The 20,917-nt window shown below is 28.7% G+C and overlaps 1 protein-coding gene across 1 annotated transcript; it reads left to right on the top strand.

Annotated features, from left to right (window-relative positions):
• Positions 1-6,007: 6,007 nt before the first annotated feature.
• On the top strand, positions 6,008-9,830 carry LOC8265003 (lysine histidine transporter-like 5). The gene is made up of 8 exons (XM_048371098.1): positions 6,008-6,161; positions 6,241-6,428; positions 6,546-6,929; positions 7,449-7,845; positions 8,497-8,602; positions 9,057-9,148; positions 9,332-9,400; positions 9,513-9,830. Exons 1-8 carry the CDS (start codon positions 6,144-6,146, stop codon positions 9,609-9,611), a joined length of 1,353 nt encoding a protein of 450 aa, XP_048227055.1. The 5' UTR covers positions 6,008-6,143; the 3' UTR covers positions 9,612-9,830.
• The last annotated feature ends 11,087 nt before the right edge of the window (positions 9,831-20,917 follow it).

The following is a 20,917-nucleotide window of genomic DNA, read 5'->3' as shown; positions in this document are numbered from 1 at the left end:
AATTAGGCAACGGATATATATACTTCTTTTTTCTTCTTTTTATTATAAATAAGGAAGAGTAAATCATGATTACGTCCCTGAACTTTAACTATTAACACTTTACTACATTTTATTTGAAAACCAAACTAAACCATCATTAATTTTATATTTCCATTTAGGAATAGCAACAAGTAAGTTACCCGTTAATAAGAGATATTTAAATTTAAACCAGTTTAAAAAAAATTATTCAAGCTCAATTTAAAATTTAATTTTACTATTTCTATTCATTTAAAATTAAATTAATACTATCTGCATATATTTTACTATCAAACTAAACTATAATTTTTATTTATAAATATATCTTATGGTTGTTTCACCGGATAATTATTTATGTTATTACAAACTATTTATATGAATAAATTTAGATAACAAATGTTTACTCTCTTAATATATAAATTTTAATCAAATAATATAATATTAATTAAACAAATAAAAAAATTACAAAATCTAATCAAACCTATCAAATAAAACTAAAAAAATATAAACAAAATATTTCTATTAAACAAGGAGCCCTTACCAGTGAATATAAAAATAAAACCCTATTCAAATTTATTATGTATATAAAAAATATAAATTTAGATCCACTTAAATCTGATTATATATTTTTAAATCTTATACTATTAAAATCAGAGAGGGAGTTGAATACCTAAAAATACTCTATATATTGTCGATTCTAACTTTAATCTTTCTATTAAAATAACATATATCTTTATTTTTGAATTTCTAATAATATTTTTGTTCTTCGATTGTGTGAAATAATGACATTTTATTGCCTAAAAGGTTAACTAATGAGAGACTAAAATTTAGTTAAGATTTCAAATAAGAGGTACTAAAATATAAAAATAGTTAAAATTTAGGGATGTAACTGTGATTTTCCCAATAGAGGAATGCCAGACAAAACAAAAGGAAATGAAAATGACAGTGAGAATAGAACAGAATATGCCATTATTTTACCGTATTACTTAATTCTAAAATATCGGCGCATTTTAGCCTTTTTATGTTATGGCTTTAGAAATGTGAGCCCGCGGGTAGATTAACGCACGCCCTCGCCACGTGACGTCCTCCATCTTAACTAATAAAGGAAATTCTTGCCTACTTCGGGGTTCTATTCTATCACTCTCAAGCATTGGATTTGGACAGTTAGATATACTAGTTTGTTATGAAATTCATATGCCCTATTGGTTAAAACAAAAAGATTCAAACGTTTGCAGATAGATCTGTCTCTCGACTTGGATATTCGTCCAAAAATTTTCAGATTTGAAGATGTATTTTTTAAATAATTTTTTTTTAATTTTTTACAGCAAGCCGAACTTAATCAAAATTTTAGATTTGCATGATCATATTGAATTGAACCCAAATCTAGACTTAAATATTTTAAATTCAACCAAGTCTGATTCAAAAAGTCTAATTCCAATCTAATTCAGTCCGAGATTTCAACAATTCTATTTATACGTGAGTCCGAATTTAGTTAATTTTTTTAGACTAATTAAGATAAACTAAATTTGTAAAAGTATATATAATTTTAGCCAATTTTCAATTTTGATTAAAATTAAATAAAATAAACTTATATGACTTTAATTTAAAAATATGATGTAATAACTTTTGAATTTATAAAAATAGTATTATTCATGTGATCAAAAGTAAATTATTTTTCTTTTATTTTCTTTTTCTCTAAAATCTAAACAAATTTCTTCCTTCCCTCTCTCTTGCCAAACACTTAGATTAAATTAAATATAGCAGATTTCTTATAATAAAAATAAATAAATAAAATAAAATCGAATATTGATAAGAATTGATTAAATATAAACGAATTAATTACTATAAAGAAAATAATTGAAATTTGAAAAAGAAAATTGCATCCGAATCAACTTTCAAAAAAATTGTTAAAATTGAATAAACATGGAAAAGTTAAGTTTTCTTTTTGATTTTGGAAAATAATGAAATGGATTAATTACTAATTAGGATCAAATAGATCCACTAATAGGAGCCTCTCAACAGCAACTGGTGGGTTTAAGACCCAACCTGGATTACCAATACATTCTAAACTTTTGGACAACCAATCAACATTCGGATATTCGTCCGAATGTGGGATAACACTGGACATCCAGGCTTAATTTTATAGCCCTACAACCGACCTTCCTCCGCCACTTCATGTTTTAACTTTTTTATTTTTTCTATTTTATTGTCTAAATTATTTTTTTTATTTAATTAAATATTTAAATTTGTTAAAAATGTTTCTGTAACCGGTTTTATTAGTTAAAGTAGTTATTTGATTATTTTGAATAATAAATTAGATTAAATATTCTTTTTTAAAATAATATTATTGTTATTTTATTTTTCTTCTTTTATTTTTTTATTTTTATCCGTTTTTAATATTACTTTTTTTAAATTCATTTCTTTCCCAAAAGATTGAAAGAAAAAAATTATTTTATCTTATCTTTCTTATTCATTCAAATAAAAATTGAAAAAGATTAAATATTATTTATTTATTCTTTTATTTTTATACATTCACTTTAAAAAATAAAAAAAAAATTCTTTTATTTATTCTTTTATTTTCGTGCATTTACCTAAAGAAATAAAAATAAAAAATTTTCTTTCACTTCAAAATAATAAAAAGAGAAAGAGCTTTTAAATGTTCTAAAAAAGTAATTTTTAGAAATCAAAACATAATGAGTAAATTTTTTTAAATGAATAAAATTTAAAAAGATTTAATCCAATATATTTTTAGTGCTAAAAGAAAATTTATAGAAAATAAAAAAAAAGATAAAAAAATTAAGAAAAAGAGAAAAAAAATAGAAAAAAAATTGTTGGTAAGGATGAATAACGATATTTAGGTTATTTCATGTGTAAAATAAATTAAATTATTATTTTAACTTATAAAGCTTCTAAGAGACATCATAATATATATAAATTAGCAAATTCAGACATTTGATTGAACAAAAAAATAATTTAAACACTGAAATAAAAAAATAAAAAAATTAAGAAAATTAAATTTATAATTATTCCTTTCAACATCCTAGTAAGCACATTCCACGTTAGAGAGAAGGGGACATTAGGTCCCCTTGTCTTAACACTCCCTTCGGACTAAACCACTTAGAGTATTAAGTGTTAATTAAATTATTTTTAATAAAAATAATTATTATATATATTATATGCCATAATTTATTATTTTATTATTACATATTATAGTACTCAAATTTAGTAAATTATTCTAGTTTCATCATTTTCATTGTTATAAATAAATTTAACCGACATATAATTTTTTTCTTTATTCCTCTGAGTCTTGTTTCTATAATTTTATTGTCATCATTTTCGCTAGAGTGCAGTTAGTTTTTTAATATATTATCAATTCAATATTTTAATTTTTTATTATTACATTAAATTTATTAAAAAGAAACATACAAAATCCATAATAAAAAGAATACATAAAAAAATTAAAAAATTTTCCCGGGGTTGATACGAGCAATATCATGATAATAAATTTATCGAAATTTTATTATCTTCCTTTATAGGAGTTATGTCATATTCCTTCATGGGAATTTAATTATTTTTTTCGACAATAAGTCTTCTTTAATTAGACTCATACAAAAACAAAAACGTCATTGAGTGGAGCGTATCTAATGAATAGATATTTTAAAATTCTATTAATATGATTAAAGATTTTTAGTGGAAATTTTACTAGTTAAAGTGCTTATATGACTTATTTTAAATAATAAATTAACTTAAATATTCTTTTTTAAATAATCTCATATCTTTTTCTCTTTTCTTTCTTCTTCCTTTTTTTTTCTATCCATATTCAATTATTTTTTTTAAAAAAATTGTTTGTCTCTCAAGAAAGTAAATGGAAAATAATAATTTTTCTTCTCAATAATATTTTCTTATCCCTTTACATTCTTGCTTTCACCCCAAAAAAATTTTAAAAGAATTCTTTCACCTCAAATCAATAAGAGGGGGAAAGAGAGAGGACGGAGCTATTAATTTCTTTTTTAAAAAGAGAATTATATTTAGAAAATAATGGATAAATATTTTAAAAAATAAATAAAAAATAATCCAACATCTTTTTTTTAGTGTTAAAAGAATAATTAATAAAAAAATAGAAAGCAAATAAAAAAAAAAAGAAAAAGAAAACTTGGTGTCTATGCAGGGACACAAAGAATAGTTTTTATGTTGTCAAACTGAAATTTAAGTTTCACCTGTATTGAAATTTAAACTTTATATATTTTATTAATTAAATATTTTTATAATTTTACTTTCTATTGAATAGAGCTACTGATGTTCGATCTCGATTAGTTCGATCTTTTAATTTTTTTGCTCATCCTTATTTATATTATAAGCTTCTCAGTAGCTATTATAACTATGAATTTTTCTTCAAAACTCAAGTAACAAGTAAGAAAATCACTAATTTAAAAGATGATCAACAGTTACCAGAAATTTTAATAGGAACAAAAGCAGAAAAAGAGAAAAAAATGGCAAATACAAATGAGTTTTATCTTATTAATACTAAAACTAATTTCAAAATTTTGAGATTTCAAATTTAAGTGATACTTTATAAAATGAAAGTGTATTTAATTATTAATAATATAAAAATTTTATGGAATAATAATGTATATAAATTTATAAATGAAATAGCTTTGAAAAGAAAACAAAAATAAATATCAGCCGAGAAAAATTTAATTACAATGATAATATAGACTAAAATTTTTAAAATAAGAAAAGTAAAAACAAAGAATATATGCAATTTTTTTTATTCTTTACTTTTTAGTGAATGGTTATATCATTTTGAAGAAAAATGATAGCTTTTCTTTTTTTTAAAAAAAAAAAGATTATTGGTATTTTAAAGAATTTTTTTTTTTGTAAATGAAAAAGGTATTGTTATAAACTCATTTAGTTTGCAAAATTTTATTGAGACCTTAAAAAATAGGATTTTTGTTCATAACATAACCAAAAGAATTGACGAGAGGGTTCATTAGTTAGTATCTATATACAATTTAACCCAGTCCATATAAATGAGGGTTATTTTCTTATCATCTTGTATAAACCATTTAGTTCTTATACATTACATATTTATTATCCATAGTTTCACATCCATATAATAAGAGTGGATTATGATGGATAAAAGGACATAATAAGAGTGGATTATTATGGATAAAAGGATAAGTGTGAAATTTTCTTAATATACAGTTATCTCTTGGTGTTCATACATTTTCTAATGCTCCTTCTAGTCTTAAGGATTTCTTATTTCGTGATTGAGTTGGTGTTTTTCTTTTCCTGGGAATGTAATTGCTGTTTCTAATTGGGACTAGGCCTCTTCCATGTAACAAAAAAAAGGAGTAAAATAAATAATAAACTATATATAATATATATATATATTAAAGAGATAAAAGAATAAAGAACTTTTAGTTTATTTTATCTATACTAATTATTTAAATAAGATATTTTATTTAATAATTAATAATTAATGTTGGAGTTATCTCTTTAAGTGATTTGATGCTTATAAAACTACAAAGAACAAAAATCTAGGAATTCTTTTATTATTGCACAAGACTTTTCAAGCTTACTTGAAAGTGCTTGACAAGAAAAGGATTGATCAAATATTCAGAGTTGAATTTTACTTTACAACAGGTAATCTTACATGAATCCAAGATACTGTGCGTATCTTGATCATATGCAATTAGTTTGTTCCAATTAGTACAAAAAATACTGTGCGTTTAGGGTTTTGAACACCTTCTTATATTTGATTTGATTTTAATTTGTGCTGCACGAATTCACATGGAACCTGCCTGTATGAATTTTCTTTGTTGTTAAATTGTAGCTTTTCATAAGAAGTCTCAGTTGTACGCTATTTTTGTTGGATTATATGTTTTGGATAACTTTATCTTGAGTTCCTTAATTCTCTCAAAGTTTACATGCACTACGTTCACTTTTCAGGAGTTTTAATTACTGTGGCTGGAATTACATGACTATTTCAAGACCCACAAAATTAGGATCCAGTTCTTACAATTAAACTATACATTCGTAAGCCTTTCAGATAATTTGCAGAAGATTCAAGTTATCTCTGACCTCAAAGTTTATCATACAGATATATTGAGAGAAGCCCTTCAGGAATGTCTAACGCAACAATGGTATGTGTTCTGTGTATTTTTAAATTATCTTATGAACATTATGTCTTTGGCTAAAACATGATTTCTATGATATGATCAGGAAAACACTGAGAGTGGAAACATTGAAATTACAAGCCCCGATCGACAGAAACAGCAAAACCTGAGTAGCTGGCTCCCTGTAACTGCATCTAGGGAAGCCAAGTGGTGGTACTCAACTTTCCATAATGTAACAGCTATGGTGGGTGCTGGAGTACTAGGTTTACCCTTTGCAATGTCTCAACTTGGCTGGTACGTATATAAATTAGCATCGCCTGCTTATCTACAAGCTTTCAGGTTTTATAGCGAGCAGTTTCATTAAAATTTCTCAAGCTTTTCTTCTTCTTTTTTTCTTTTGTCATACTTCAGGGTTCCTGGAATCCTGGCGATAGTTGTATCCTGGTTGGTCACTTTCTATTCACTTTGGCAACTTATTGAACTGCATGAAGTGGAGCCTGGGAAGCGATTTGATCGATACCCAGAACTTGGAGAGCATGTTTTTGGGAAAAAACTTGGGTATTGGATTATCATGCCTCAACAGACGCTTGTTCAAGTTGCTACTAGCATAGTTTACACAGTGACAGGAGGGAAGTCATTGAAGAAGTTTATGGACATTGCCGTTCCAGGCATCGGTCATATCAAACAAACATACTTCATTATCTTCTTTATTGCTGTGCAGCTAGTCCTTTCTCAGACTCCCAATTTTAATTCACTCAAAGGAGTTTCCTCACTTGCTGCAGTAATGTCCTTCTGGTAATTAGCTATTTCCTCATAGTTTACCTAATTAGTAGTAAGTTTTCTCTTTTCAGTCTTGTCCTTTCCATTATTGAAATTCCCATAAATTTTTAGATCAACTTACCATATGATGTATAGACAAGACTAATTGTATAATAATACTTTGCATTATTTTTTAAGCATGAGTAGTTAATGGTAATAAATAAATTAACCAATATAAATACAACACATAATAAATAATATTACATATCAACATTTAATTTAATTTATCTACGAATGATGTAATAAACTGCGTTTACCTATAAATTTTATAATTTTATTAAATTCTCTAAGAAGACGAGTCCAATAAAATGTAGAATTTTAGAAAACAAAAATAAAAAAGAGATAAAATCCAATTCTTATCATGAGCCCTAGGCAATGAAAATGGTGCAGAAAAAAAACCCAAAAGTAAAAATTTATAGCACTTGACATAGAAATTCTCCATATAACTTTATGACAATTGGCTGAAAATCTTTCACTGTATTACAAATGTTGCAGCTATTCGATGATTGCTTTCATAGCATCAAGCATTAGAGGTAGCCATCACCACCCAACAAGATATGGAGTTCGATCTCACACAGTAGCTGGAATTATCTTTGATGCTATGAATGGCGTTGGAACTATAGCATTTGCTTATGCAGGGCACAGTGTAGTTTTAGAGATTCAGGCTACAATCCCATCAACTCCTGAGAAACCTTCCAAAAAGCCAATGTGGAAGGGTGCCTCTCTTGCTTGTGTCATTGTTGCTTTTTGCTATTTTCCAGTTGCCATTTCTGGGTTCTGGGCTTTCGGGGATCTTGTAGATGATGATGTCCTCATTTCGCTAGAAAAGCCTAGCTGGCTCATTGCCCTTGCCAACCTCATGGTGTTTCTCCATGTCCTTGGAAGCTACCAGGTAAAACAGTATAGTGCTATTTATTTATGGGGTAATTATGAACGATTACTAACTTTTCACTTAGTTTCAGTGTTATAACTAAATCTTTTTTTTTTTTTCTTTGTTTTAGTCAATAAAATTTAAATATTATTATAATTTAGACACATCAGTCGTTAATATCTCCATTTTTTTTTCTTAATTATTTTTTATGCATTCGCTATTTTTACAATATCTCTTATTTATAAAAGTGACTAAAATATAATAGAATTTAATTTAAATAATTTAAATAGACCAAATTAAAATTCAATAACTTATATAAAATTATGTATAAAATTCAGTTGGTATAATTACATTACAATTTATCCTATTAGAATTTATATCATATAACATAACTATTAAGATAATGATATATGTCACGGCTCGGATTAGGGAAGTATGCTTATTTTTCTTTCTCTAGGGACCTACTTTTTCCACTTCTTTTGTTTCTTTTGCATAGAGACACCAATCAGAATCTTTTTTCCTAACTATTAATGCTTTGTGGTAGATATGGGTTGTGGACACATGAGAAATTTTGATTGATATCAAAAGCAGAAAGGAGTAAATAGTGTCATTTCAATATGGGAAATGTGTGCATAAAAGAGTGTAGCATGACCAAAATGTTTACTGTGACAGGTCTTTGCCATGCCAGTTTTTGACCAGATAGAATCATATTTGGTTGGAAATAGGGATTTCACTCCTGGACGACCTCTTCGCCTCGTAGCTCGCAGTGTGTTCGTAGGTTGGTACCAAAGTTCTCATGATGATTGTTTAAAAATATTGGGACACTTCCAATCTTCCACTTTTGAGTCTCTAATCATATATATATATATATATATATATTTATTTATTAATTATAAATTATTAAATATATATATCAAATATTTAAAATATAAAAATATTTATATACATGTTATTTTGTTATTTATTACGGTGTATGGGTTACCTTTAGAAACACCTAAATTAGAAGGCTTTTTCAAAATTCTGATAAAATTATGATAGATAAACAATATATATATATATATATATATATATATATATATATATATATATATATATATATATATATATATATATATATAGTGTGTTTCTTGTATGTTTTTTATTTATTTTGTTTCTCTTTATAGCATTAAATAATGTATTTTCTTGACCCTTCTTTCTAATCTCTACTAACTTGTGAGTTATGAATGTTATAGTCTTAGTTGGATTTGTAGCGATTTGTATCCCATTTTTCGGAGGACTGCTTGGATTTTTTGGAGGACTTGTTTTTGCATCCATATCATATTTTGTAAGTGTAACCACTAACAACTATTATTATTACTGCCCTCTTAATCATACTTTTTTTCTTAATTTCTCACACAAATAGTTCAATGATATCAATTATATATATATATATATATATATATATATATATATACACACACACAGAGAGAGACAGACATGACAGTTGAACTTTGATTAATTGTTGCAGATTCCTGGCATCATGTGGCTTATCGTCCATAAACCCAAAAGATGGAGCTTTCACTGGATTGCATCATGGGTAAGGATAATTAAACTGGAACATAAGTGAATATTGGACATATATATATATATACAGAGAGAGAGAGAGAGTGCTAAACTTTAATGAAAGTTTCCTGTGCGTTGGGTTTCAGGTTTCTATTATTATTGGTGTTTCGATAGCGTTGTTGGCACCCATTGGAGGAGCACGACAAATCATCATTTCAGCCAAAACATACAAGTTCTTCTCTTAGTAGTTTCGAATTTTTTTTTTGGGGGGTTTTTACAAAACAATTCCAAGTAAAATTATACAAGTAGATTTACATTCATCAAGGTAGAATAGCTGTAGAAAGTTTCACTAACTGTAATTAGAAAAAAAGGTTGGTTCAACCCAAAAATCTGATCTCAGTTTAGTATATTGATTTGTTAGATAAAATTTAAATAGTAAATATAACTATTTATTTTGGAGTGAATTTTGGACGACTATGAAGCATGTAAATATAAATTATTTCTGGAATTAAAGATGATTTCAAATCATTTTTTTTTTTTTTTTTTTTATGAATAAGGAAGTACAAATGAGTAGATTTTCATTCATCAAGGTAGAATAGCTGTAGAAAGTTTCACTCGCTGTAATAAGAAGAAGAGATTGGTTCGATCTGAAAACTCGATCTCAATTTACATTAGATTTTATTTATAAATCTAAATTTATGTGCTTTGAATTTAATGAAAGTTAATTTAGAATTTTACATAATTAAATTTGTATATAATTGGTTATAACTCAACTAAATTCTAGCAAAATAGGTGGAGTTTTCAAATAAAATCTATATTAGTGAATCAATATATTTTATAACACTAAAATATCACTTTCAATTTTATCATTTCTATCTATTTAGTTTTTATCTTTCATGCATTTTTTTCAAATAAAATGATTTTTTTTATGGATTTCAATCAAACGTAGCATCAATATATTGATTTGTTGTCAGTTTAGTATATTGACTTGTTATCAGATTCTCTCTTGATTAATTGAGAATAGATATTTAAAAAAAATAATTAGTAATTTTGGAGTAAACTCTAAACGATTATGGAGCATATAAATATAAATTATATTCTGGAATGGAAGATAATTTCAGATTGGTTTTTTTTTACGAACAAGGAAGTAGAAATGAGTTCTAAATCTTTCTTTCCTTGTAAAAACAAAAAATATCTTAATTGAATCTCCAACGAAAGAACTTATTAATAGCATCTGATTGATGATTTTAACTCAGGCTTTTATAAAGAAAATATATGATTTATTTTTTTTGTCTTTGCCAAAAACATAATGTATACAGTATTTTTGTTTATTTTTTTAATAATATAGTATACTGTTTTTATTTGTTTGAATTTAAAATCAAATGGGTTTGAGAAACATCTGTCGAAATTATCAATTTATTACTTTTTAGTAATTCATTCTCTTTTATAAAGAAGGGGTTACACTCTCTCAAATTGAACTATTTGAGCTATAAAAAAAAAAAAAAAAAAAGCAAAGTCTTAGACTAAATTGACCCAAAAGGCCAAAATGACTAATTTGAGCTTCACTGTAAATAGGGGCCAAATTTGAACCTTATTCCAAATGGATTTGAAAAACCTCTGTCCAAAAGTGTACCATCCAAATCTAAGTTTAAGAGCAAGAATTTTAATCTGTGTAATACATGATTCACACTCAAAAGAGCTCGTAGCAACAAAGACCTTTCAGCAAATCAGGCAATGGCCATGATCATAAGATTGCAAGAAGAAAAGGTTTCACATCATATGGATGCCCTTCAGTACTTAAGAATGATGGAAGAGCAAGCTGAGTAATAATGGTAGATTCATTTTTGAAAGCTAATGATTTCCTGATTGAGAAGGAAAACAAAATTCAAGATATGGCTGATCTATCTATTTATATATATAAACAGTGTTTTGACATGTGTTTTCTCTTTTCTAAATATCACTTTCTAGTTATTTTAGCCATTTCTCTCTAGTTTTCTAATTTGAAGCATGTGCCCGGTTTTATCGAGAAAGCTTAGAAGCTGAAATTCTTTACCTCTGCAGTACAAATTATATCGATTTGGCTATACTTTATATTCTTATGAACCTTTTGAAATAATAATTGTTATCATTTTTATATTTCTATTTGCTATAATTTTGTCAATTTTCTAATTTTTGTTAAATTGGTAATATTTTGACTTTACGATGAGCCCGGTTTCACTTTTTCAGAATTCAAAGGTGATTGCATGTTATTGATTGGAAATTTATTCAGGAAGACTGTAACATATATATTTAGGCCTTTGTAGTTGAATATGGTCTAAGATTAATCAAGTGAAGTTCTATGATATGGCATGAAGGAAGTCTTGCTTACTCTGGGTCTGTTACATTGAGTGTAGCCACCTCGAACTTGTTTAAAGGATGAGATTAATGATCAAATGAATGAGTATGGTGGGTCAATTGAGAATTGCTGCAAATTCATGATACAGTATATTCAAGCTGCAGTTGCAGTAATCAGAATATATAGAGTTGGTTTCGAAATGTCACCATCAATTATTTACAATGATGCTATGGATCTTGATCCACTCAAATTAGGCCTAGCAATTGCCACTATTAGCACTTTTTGTCGCACACAGGTTATCACCTATTAGTAATTTTTTAACAATATATATTGTCATTATCTTTAATTTTTAGTGACTATAGATGTTGTTACTGTTTATAATTTTTGTAAAGACACATATTGTTACTATTAGTGCTTTGTGACAATAGATATTGTCACTATATTAAATACTTGTTTGTGGCAATACTTATTGTTACCTATTAATATTTTCGTGATAATGCCTATTGTGATTGGTAGTATTTTTTATGACACTAAGATAAAATCGTATTTGTGATGATTTTTATACTTTTAGTTACATTATAAGTTGTCCCTAAAAATTAGTTATGTAACAATAAATCTATCATCACTAATTTAATTTTCTTGCTGAAAATTATTATTAATAAGAGACTTAATTTGGCCTTTAAACTTTTTCGTCAGGTTCAATTTGGCCCTTTTTAATCTTTTAGGTTATTTTATTCTAAAATCTTGTTATTTTGGCTCAAATTGGCCCTCACATGAGGCTTTCACTCTCTCTTAAAAAAGTAAAAAAATTAATTTTTTTGAAAAAGATAAAAATAATTTACTAAATCTTAAAGAAATTATTTTATAGTTTTAAAAGGATTCGAATGCATAATTAAAAAATTAAAATATTTTTGATACAACATAAATACTAAAATTTTTATTTTCTTAAAATTTATCGAAGTTATTAATTTATTATTAACTTACTCTCTTTTATAAAGAGTGGGTTACACTCTCTCCTAGATGGAACAATTTGAGCTAAAAAAGCAAAGTTTTGGACTAAATTGACCTAAAAGGCCAAAAAGGCTAAATTGAGCTTCATTGTAAAGTTTAGGGGGCCAAAATTTTATTCCAAATTCTTATATTGCTTTTGCTATTTACTTTTGGACAAAGGTTCAATTTGCCCCTAAACTTATGTCTAAGGGTCAAATAGATCAAATCTAAACTTTTTCAGTTAAATAGTCTCCTGAACATATGTCCAATGGTCAAATACATTAAATTTAAATTTTTCAACAAATAGCCCTCTCAACTTGTGTCAAAGGTAAATACACCCAATTTAAATTTTTGAAAAAGTGAAATAATATCATATTTTTAGATTTTAGTTGAATTATAAAAATTTAAAATAATATTTATTTTATGAATTTACCGATACAATATCTAGTGATGTACTATACAAGAGTGTATTTGGTACGATTTAAAATTTAGATTTAATTGACCCAAAAAATAACAAGTTATAAACCTATTTATTAAAAATATTAAAGTTTGACTTATTTAATCTTTAGAAAGTTGAAATTTTAAATTTTTCTAAACACGCTTTTGTATAACGTATCACTAAATTTTGTATCTATAAATTAATAAAATAAATATTATTTGTGATTTTATAATTCAATTAAACCTAAAATTTTAATATTATTTTTCTTTTTAAGAAATTTAAATTGAGTGCATTTGATCATTGTACATAAATTCAGGAGGCTATTTGCTTAAATATTTAAATTGTGTATATCTGACCCTTGGACATAAGTTTAGGGGACTATTTGCTGAAAAAATTTAAATTTAGTGTATTTGACCCTTAGATATAGATTCATAGGATAAATTGACACTTATCCATTGACTTTTAGCTACAGAATTATAGATGATAACTTTGTGACAAATTTTTATTGTAATAAAAAGGTATATGTAACACCTTTAATTGTCACAAATTTAATGATTTGTAGTGATATTTCACTTGACTCTACCAAATACTCAATGGAGTTTCACTAAAACTCAAACTAATTTCCTCATGACACAGATCTAAACTTTGCAAATAAAAATCACAACACATACAAATGGCCATTCGAGGCATCTATAGTAAAATATAACATCCTCTTCAATCATCACAACTCTTTGGACTAAATATGTACAAAATTAATCATTGACAAAATTCACGATCCATTTTATAACTGAAAATACTTATTAATGATTTTTGAACTCACAAACAATTATAAAATTATACATCAAATAATTAATAATTAAGCGATTAAATTACTTAATTTAGTTAACCAAAATTAAATTGAATTTCACTTTAATCAAGTTGTCCAACCTAGCCTTAAACCTTAGTTGATAGGGTTCTGCTATCAAATAAAAAATATTTATTGCAAGAAAAGTAAAAGTAAGGAAATTAAATATAGTATTAATATAAAAAACAATCGATAGATATGAGGTTAGATAAAAGGAAAAGTGTAATACCCCGAATTTTTATATATTTAATAATGAGTTTTTATTTAAGTTAATTTTAGCTTTATTTTTATTCGGTTTAATTGGAATGATTTAAATACAAATTTTGAATGTTCATGTTAGATAAATAAATGAGTTATTTTTCCATATCCAATTAGTTTGATTTTTAAGGAGTTAATTAAATAAATTATTTGAGGAATAAATTATATTTTTTTTTGGTTATTCAAAATTTTCCCAAATGCATATTTATATAAGTAAAATTATATATTGGAAAATTATGGTAGAATTGTAAAGGATGTTTATAAAAGAATTTTGGGAAAATTGGTATTATAATTGATTAGTAGTATTAAATTTTAAGTTGGAAATTGATTATTTAATTTAATTGTGTGTTAGGACTAAATTGGAAATTTATTTTGGAATAAGGATTGAAAGTATAATGTTATTTTTATGGGGTTTTAATGGAAATTTGTGAGCTTGGTATTTTTGTAAATAAATATGTCGGTTAGGGGTATTTGTGTAATTGTGTATTTTCAATAATTCTAATTTGACCCAAATTAAATAGTTAGGGGCTTAATTGAAAGGCTAAAGGAAAGTTTAGGGGTTAAATTTGAATTCTACAGGATGAAATTGTAAGTAATTAAGAAAGTTGAGGGACCAAACTGTAATAAGGAAAAGTTCAGGGGTAAAATGTCGATATTGAAAGGAAAAGAATCGGGGAAGAAGAGAGGTCGGGAGAGAGGAGGTGGCCGAGCGCAGGAGGAAGATGGAAGCTTCCGGCGCTCCGATCTTGGTGCCGATCGACTCCTCTTGCTCTTGGCTTTGTTTTGGCCGCAGCGGTGTCGACAGTGGTGGCCGGAAACGGAAGATCCGGTGGAGAGAGAAAATGGAGCCAGCCGAGGTTTTTCAGCTTTTTCGGAGAACTCCAGCGGAGGATGGACGATCGGAGGACATATCCCGACTCTCCTCAGCTCAAGCTTCACGATGGCACTGGTTTCGTGGCAATCGGGCTCCGTTTGCAAATCGACGACCGAGATCGTCCGCAAATCTCTCCGGACGATCGGGTGTCAGATCGAAAAATCGGAAGTGGGGATCATCGTCAGCGCGTCGTTGTGAGTCTGATGGTGTGTCCGGATTGTCGATCGACCGAGCGCCCTTAATTTTTCTCTGGCTTGTAATTTGGGAAATTCTTGGTTTAATTGTGTGTCTAATGGTTTATATTGATTATTTGATGATATTGTGAGTCAAAAAATAATTGTTTGTCGGTTTGCCTGCCTTATGTTTTGTCTTTGTGTAGTGAAGTCGGGGACCCGACTCACATTGTTTGAATTGTTGGATATTTGTAGTATTATTCGGCAGTCCTGGACTGTTTTTACGGGGGTAATGTTCGTGTTGTAGGGGAGGTTCTGCCGGATTTTCGGTAGAATTCTCCGAGTCGAGATTCTTAGGAGTCTAGACCTAGGATTAATGATCGATTGTTTGACGTTTTGATAAATTATTTTCCGTGACTAGATTGTCCGTTTGTTCGCTCCAACCGAGGCACCGGAGCAGAGCTAGGAGGTCGCCCTAAACCAGTGAGTTAAAGTCATTTAATCATTGCACTATTGCTAAGTCTGATTTTAATATGCTATTTTGGAAGTTTATGCTTAATATGGCTATTAGTATCGCAACGTAAATAATTTTACTGGATTATTAATTATTGAAGATAATATAAGTATTATTATAGTAATATTATAATAATACCAAATATAATCAGTTTTCCACATGAGTTGCTTGATGTCTTACTCTTAATTGTTAATCGTTATTTTGATATGGTTGAATGATTTCATTATACAATGATATTTATTAAATGGATGATTGCGTTTTGGGAGATGTGGCTTTCGTAGAACATGCCACCTGGTGAGTTGCATCAGGACCGCGTGCGCACCGGTAATGATCAAAGACAGGTAATAAGGTTATTATGGATTTGTTTGCCCTGATCGAGCATTGCTCTGGTGAGTTGATTGATTAGGAGTTAAGGCCCCGATCGAGCAACGCTCTCTGGGCGCCGGCTTATTTGGAATTCAAGTGTTCAGGTTGGAGGTAAGGACCCTGATCGAGCTTGCTCTCTGGGCGCCAGACCTGTTGGATTAAGAGAGCCGAAAGGCTACTAGAATTTGGGGTTAGGGTTCTACTGAGCCGCTCGTCCCGTAAAAGTAAATATATATATTTATTTATTTATTTATTATGGTATTTGATTATAATGTGATTTGTATTTACGTGCATGGTTTGATATACTGATTTGAATAATCTATATTTTCTGAGAAGAATGCAATAGTCCCCAGATTATTTAATTTTAACTCACTCTCGAGACCGGTCCTCATTTCTATTTTTCGATTCGTATTGTTAGTCCTCTCGCGACTCTTATTCAGTAACCCGACTCCTTCATCATCGGGTGATGTATTTGATTTGGTATGTAAATTGGTAAATCTTAGATTCTCCGCAGTAGTAATTAGTAGATGTATCAGTTGTAAATTTTATAAGTTTCGGGTCTCGCCTAATTTTTCTGGCAGACCGAAGTATTTATGTAGAATGTAGCTATTAAGATAATTTGTGGTTTTAATAATATAAATTTGAGATGAGATTTGTTTAAGTCAGTGAGTGTCAAGCTTACTACGGGTTTCGATGGCCTTACGCCTACCCATTCTCTAGTGCCGGTCATGGGCCCACGGGTGGGGTCGTGACAAAAAGATAAATATAACTTTCAACATTAAAATGGTTACCATCTTGAAATATCATAAAATATCAAAGAATATGTTTTTATAGTGTTGTAATTTTTGGTTAAACAATTCAATGGATGTTTTGATTAAATAATGGACCAAAAGTTTATATAATATATATTTTTTTAAAATATTAATTTCTCTTAATAACTTCTAAAACAATGAAAAATCTCCCTAACTAAAAAAGCCAAACTAATTTATAAAATAAAATTCTCACAGCCAACTATTTCAATAAGAAAAAGGCATGTTACATCAATTTTCTCAATGATATTTATTATTTGTAATATCTGTAATTTTTCTTTAATAAAGATAATATTAATAATGATTAATAAATAAATTTTATTTAAATTAATTTAATTATATTTCTATTCGGTTTAATTGGAAAGATTTAAATGCAATTTTAAAAATTTAATATTAGACAAATAAAGGAGTTATTTCTATACCCAATTAGTTTGATTTTTAAGGAGTTAATTAAGCAAATTATTTGAGAAATAAATTATATTTTGGTTATTCAAATTTTTCCCAAATGTATATATAGTATATATAAATAAAATTATATATTGGAAAAATGATGGAAGAGTTTGTAAAGGATGTTTTTAGATATTTTAATTAGTTAATGATGTTAAATTTAATTGGAAAAATATTTAGCAAATTGATTAATAAAATTAATGATGTGTTAGGATTAAATTGGAAATTTATTTTGGAATGAGGATTAAAAGTATAATTTTATTATTATGGGGTTTAATGAAAATTTGTATGTTAGGTATTTTTGTAAATAAATATGTCGGCTAGGGGTATATATATAATTATGTATTTTCAATAATTCTAATTTGGTCCAAATTAAATAGTTAGGGGCTTAATTGAAAGGCTAAAAAAAAGATTAGGGGTTAACTGGAAATTCTTCAGGGCAAAATTGCAGTAATTAAAACGTTAAGGGAAAAAAGGTAAGAAATAAAAATTTGAGGGACCAAAAGTCGATATAGAGAAGAAGAAAAGAAAAGAAGGATCGGGGAGAGAGAAAGAAGAATCGGGGAAGAGGAAGAAGAAGAAGAAGAAAATGCAGTAGGTTCTTGGGGCCGATCTTGGTAGAAAAAGAGTCGTCGAGGAAGCTAGCGGTGAGGGACATCGTCCGCAGCGAATCGCGAAGGCGGCAAGGCCATTCCACCGTGGCCTCGTCCGCTGCCGGTGGCGATTGGCTCCTCTCGGCGAGGGCTCTCTTTTGGCACCAGCGGCGACGCTTGTGATGGTTGGAGACGGAAGATCCGACGAAGTGAATTTAGGAGGGGCAGCCGGCGTTTTTCAGCTTTTTCGACGAGTTCCAGCGAGAGATGGACGATCAAAAGGAGTATCCCAAATCTTCTCGGCGCGATCGGACTCGTTTTGAGATCATCTGCAAATATCTCCGGATGATCGGGGTCGGATAGGAAAATTGGAAGCGGGGATCATCATCAGCGCGTTGTTTCGAGTCCGATGGTATGTCCGGATCGTCGATCGGACTCCGGCGGCTGGAGGCGAGTCGACCGAGCGATCAAGCATCTCGGTAATTTTCTCTGGTCCGTTAATTTTAGAATTATAGGTTTAATTGTGTATCTATTGAATTGTGTTGAGTATTAGATGATATTTGTGAGTCAAAAATAATAGTTTATCGAACTGCCTGCCATAGTCGTGTTTTTGTGTTGTGTGGTGGAGTCAGAAAATTATTGAAGTCTTGAGGACCCGACTCCCGTTGTATTAATTGTTGAATATTTGAAGTGTTTTTCTGGCAGGTCCTGGACCCGTTTTACGGGGGGTAAACGTCCATGTTTTATGGAAAATTCTGCCTAATTTTCGGTAGAATTTACCCGAGTCATGATTCTTAGACAGTCAGTCCTAGAAATCTAGATCTAGGGTCAATTGTAAATTGTTCAGCATTTTTGATAAATTATTTTTCCATGATTAGATAATCCGTCTGTTCGGCTCGCTCCAACCGAGGTACCGTAGCAGAGCTAGAAGATTGCCAAAACTGTGAGTTAAAGTCATATATCTGCTTACGTGTGTCATGCAAATATTTTATATGATATCTCTGATTTAATGATTATTATTTTGACTAATTGGTTATGTACTATTTATGCATGCTTCATTTTCCGCAATACAATTTTTATTGATTTTGTGTTGACTCGGGATGGGACAACATTAGAACATAAGAGTTTGATCAGTGTTCCGGTATAAATCTGAGAGTGATGGAAAATGATAAATAGGTAAATTTAAAAAGGAAGATTTAAGATTTGCCCTGGTCGAGTATCGCTCTCTAGGCTTAGTAAAGTGTGGTTGCCGGAGTAAAGGTTCCTGGTCGAGCATTGCTCTCTGGGCGTCGGCTTATTTGGAAATTTAAGTGACCAAATTGGAGGTAAGGTCCCTGGTCGAGCTTTGCTCTCTGGGTGCCAGTCTTATTGGAATAAGAGAGCCGAAAGGCTTAGGCAGATAGTGAACATTAAGTGACCGGACTAGAGTTAAGGACCCTGGTCGAGCTTTGCTCTCTAGGCGCCAGTCCTATTGGAATGAGATTAGTCGGAATGTTAGAGTTGAGATTAGCCGAGATGTCAGTATGGAGATTGATCGAGATGTTTGTGTTGGGATTAGGGTTCTACTGGACTACTCCGTCCCGTAGCGTGTGAAAATTATTTTATTTAATTTAAGCATGGTATGATACGTATGTTTTTACATGACTTATGTTTATTTTAAATTAAATAAATGTATTATTGAGGTGTTTGTAACTATTTTTGGATATATGATTTTAACTCACTCTCGAGACTGGCAGTCTCAATTTATTGTTTTTCAGATTCGTGACTATTAGTCTTCCCGCGATTCTTATTCAATAACCCGACTCCTTCCTCATCAGGTGATGTAATTTGATTTGGTATGTTAATTTGTAAGATCTTAGATTCTCCACAGTAGTAATAGTAGATGTATCAGTTGTAATTTCTGTAGTTTCAAGTCTCGCCTAATTTTTCTGGCAAACCGAATTAATTATGTAAAATTTGACTGATAAGATAATTGTGGCATCAGTAAAATGAGGTTGAGATTTATTTAAGTCAGTGAGTCTCAGGCTTACTACGGGATTCGGTAGCCTTACGCCTACCCATTCTCTAGTGCCGGTCACGGGCCCACAGATGGGGTCGTGACATTATTCATCTTTAAATAAGACTTAATATGATACATAAGAAATATATATATACATGTTAACTACAAGGACAAAGGTAAGCCTATGCAAACTTCACATACAAAACTAAAATTATTTAAAATTCTAGAAGTAACCATTATCTTGATAAATTAAACCATCAATCAATAATTGGATTTGGATTTCATGATTGATTTTTAATGTGTGAATATCTTATATGGTCAAATAATCAATACTTATATGGTTTGCATTTGCATTTTAATAATCAATTATTAAAAAGTTCAAATATCTCCATATCGATGTAAAGATGAACACACTCGCTTGCAATTCAATAATCATATGATGCAAGTAGAAGTTATTTTCTTTTTATTGAACAATAATTATCCTAATGAACTAAAAATTTTATCGTAAATAGAATAATATGATAAAATAATTCATTATAAAAGTTAACCATATAATTTAAAAGAATTTTTTTCTCAAAACTACGAACAAAATAACTAATATAGAAATAGAAAAAAATAATACAACTATAAATTTCTTATTTGAAATTTTTTAAAATTTGCATTGTAAAATAAAGTGTAAGCTTCGATAACTTTTTCAAAAATTTTGAATTACCTATATAAATCGTCATAAAGATATAAAAATTTTCATGTAGAGTAAATTTCATGTCGAATACCTTTAAAAATTTCATCAGTTTAAGTACAATACAAAGAAATATTAGCATAACATTTGTGTTATTTGAATTTGAATCTCTACATATTTTTCTTATTTACCTTTTATGAGAAAATAGCTTCCCCAACAATCTTTTTTGTT

This window comes from Ricinus communis, chromosome 2 (assembly GCF_019578655.1).
Source record: "Ricinus communis isolate WT05 ecotype wild-type chromosome 2, ASM1957865v1, whole genome shotgun sequence".
Classification (NCBI taxonomy): Eukaryota; Viridiplantae; Streptophyta; class Magnoliopsida; order Malpighiales; family Euphorbiaceae; genus Ricinus; species Ricinus communis.
Note: the sequence above shows the minus strand (reverse complement) of the source record. Positions and strands in the feature narration are given on the sequence as shown.

Coding starts and splice junctions, on each gene's coding strand:
- LOC8265003 (XM_048371098.1), top strand. Junction 6,429..6,545: donor GCAATGTCTCAACTTGGCTG/GTACGTATATAA, acceptor GTCATACTTCAG/GGTTCCTGGAATCCTGGCGA. Junction 9,401..9,512: donor TTCACTGGATTGCATCATGG/GTAAGGATAATT, acceptor GTTGGGTTTCAG/GTTTCTATTATTATTGGTGT.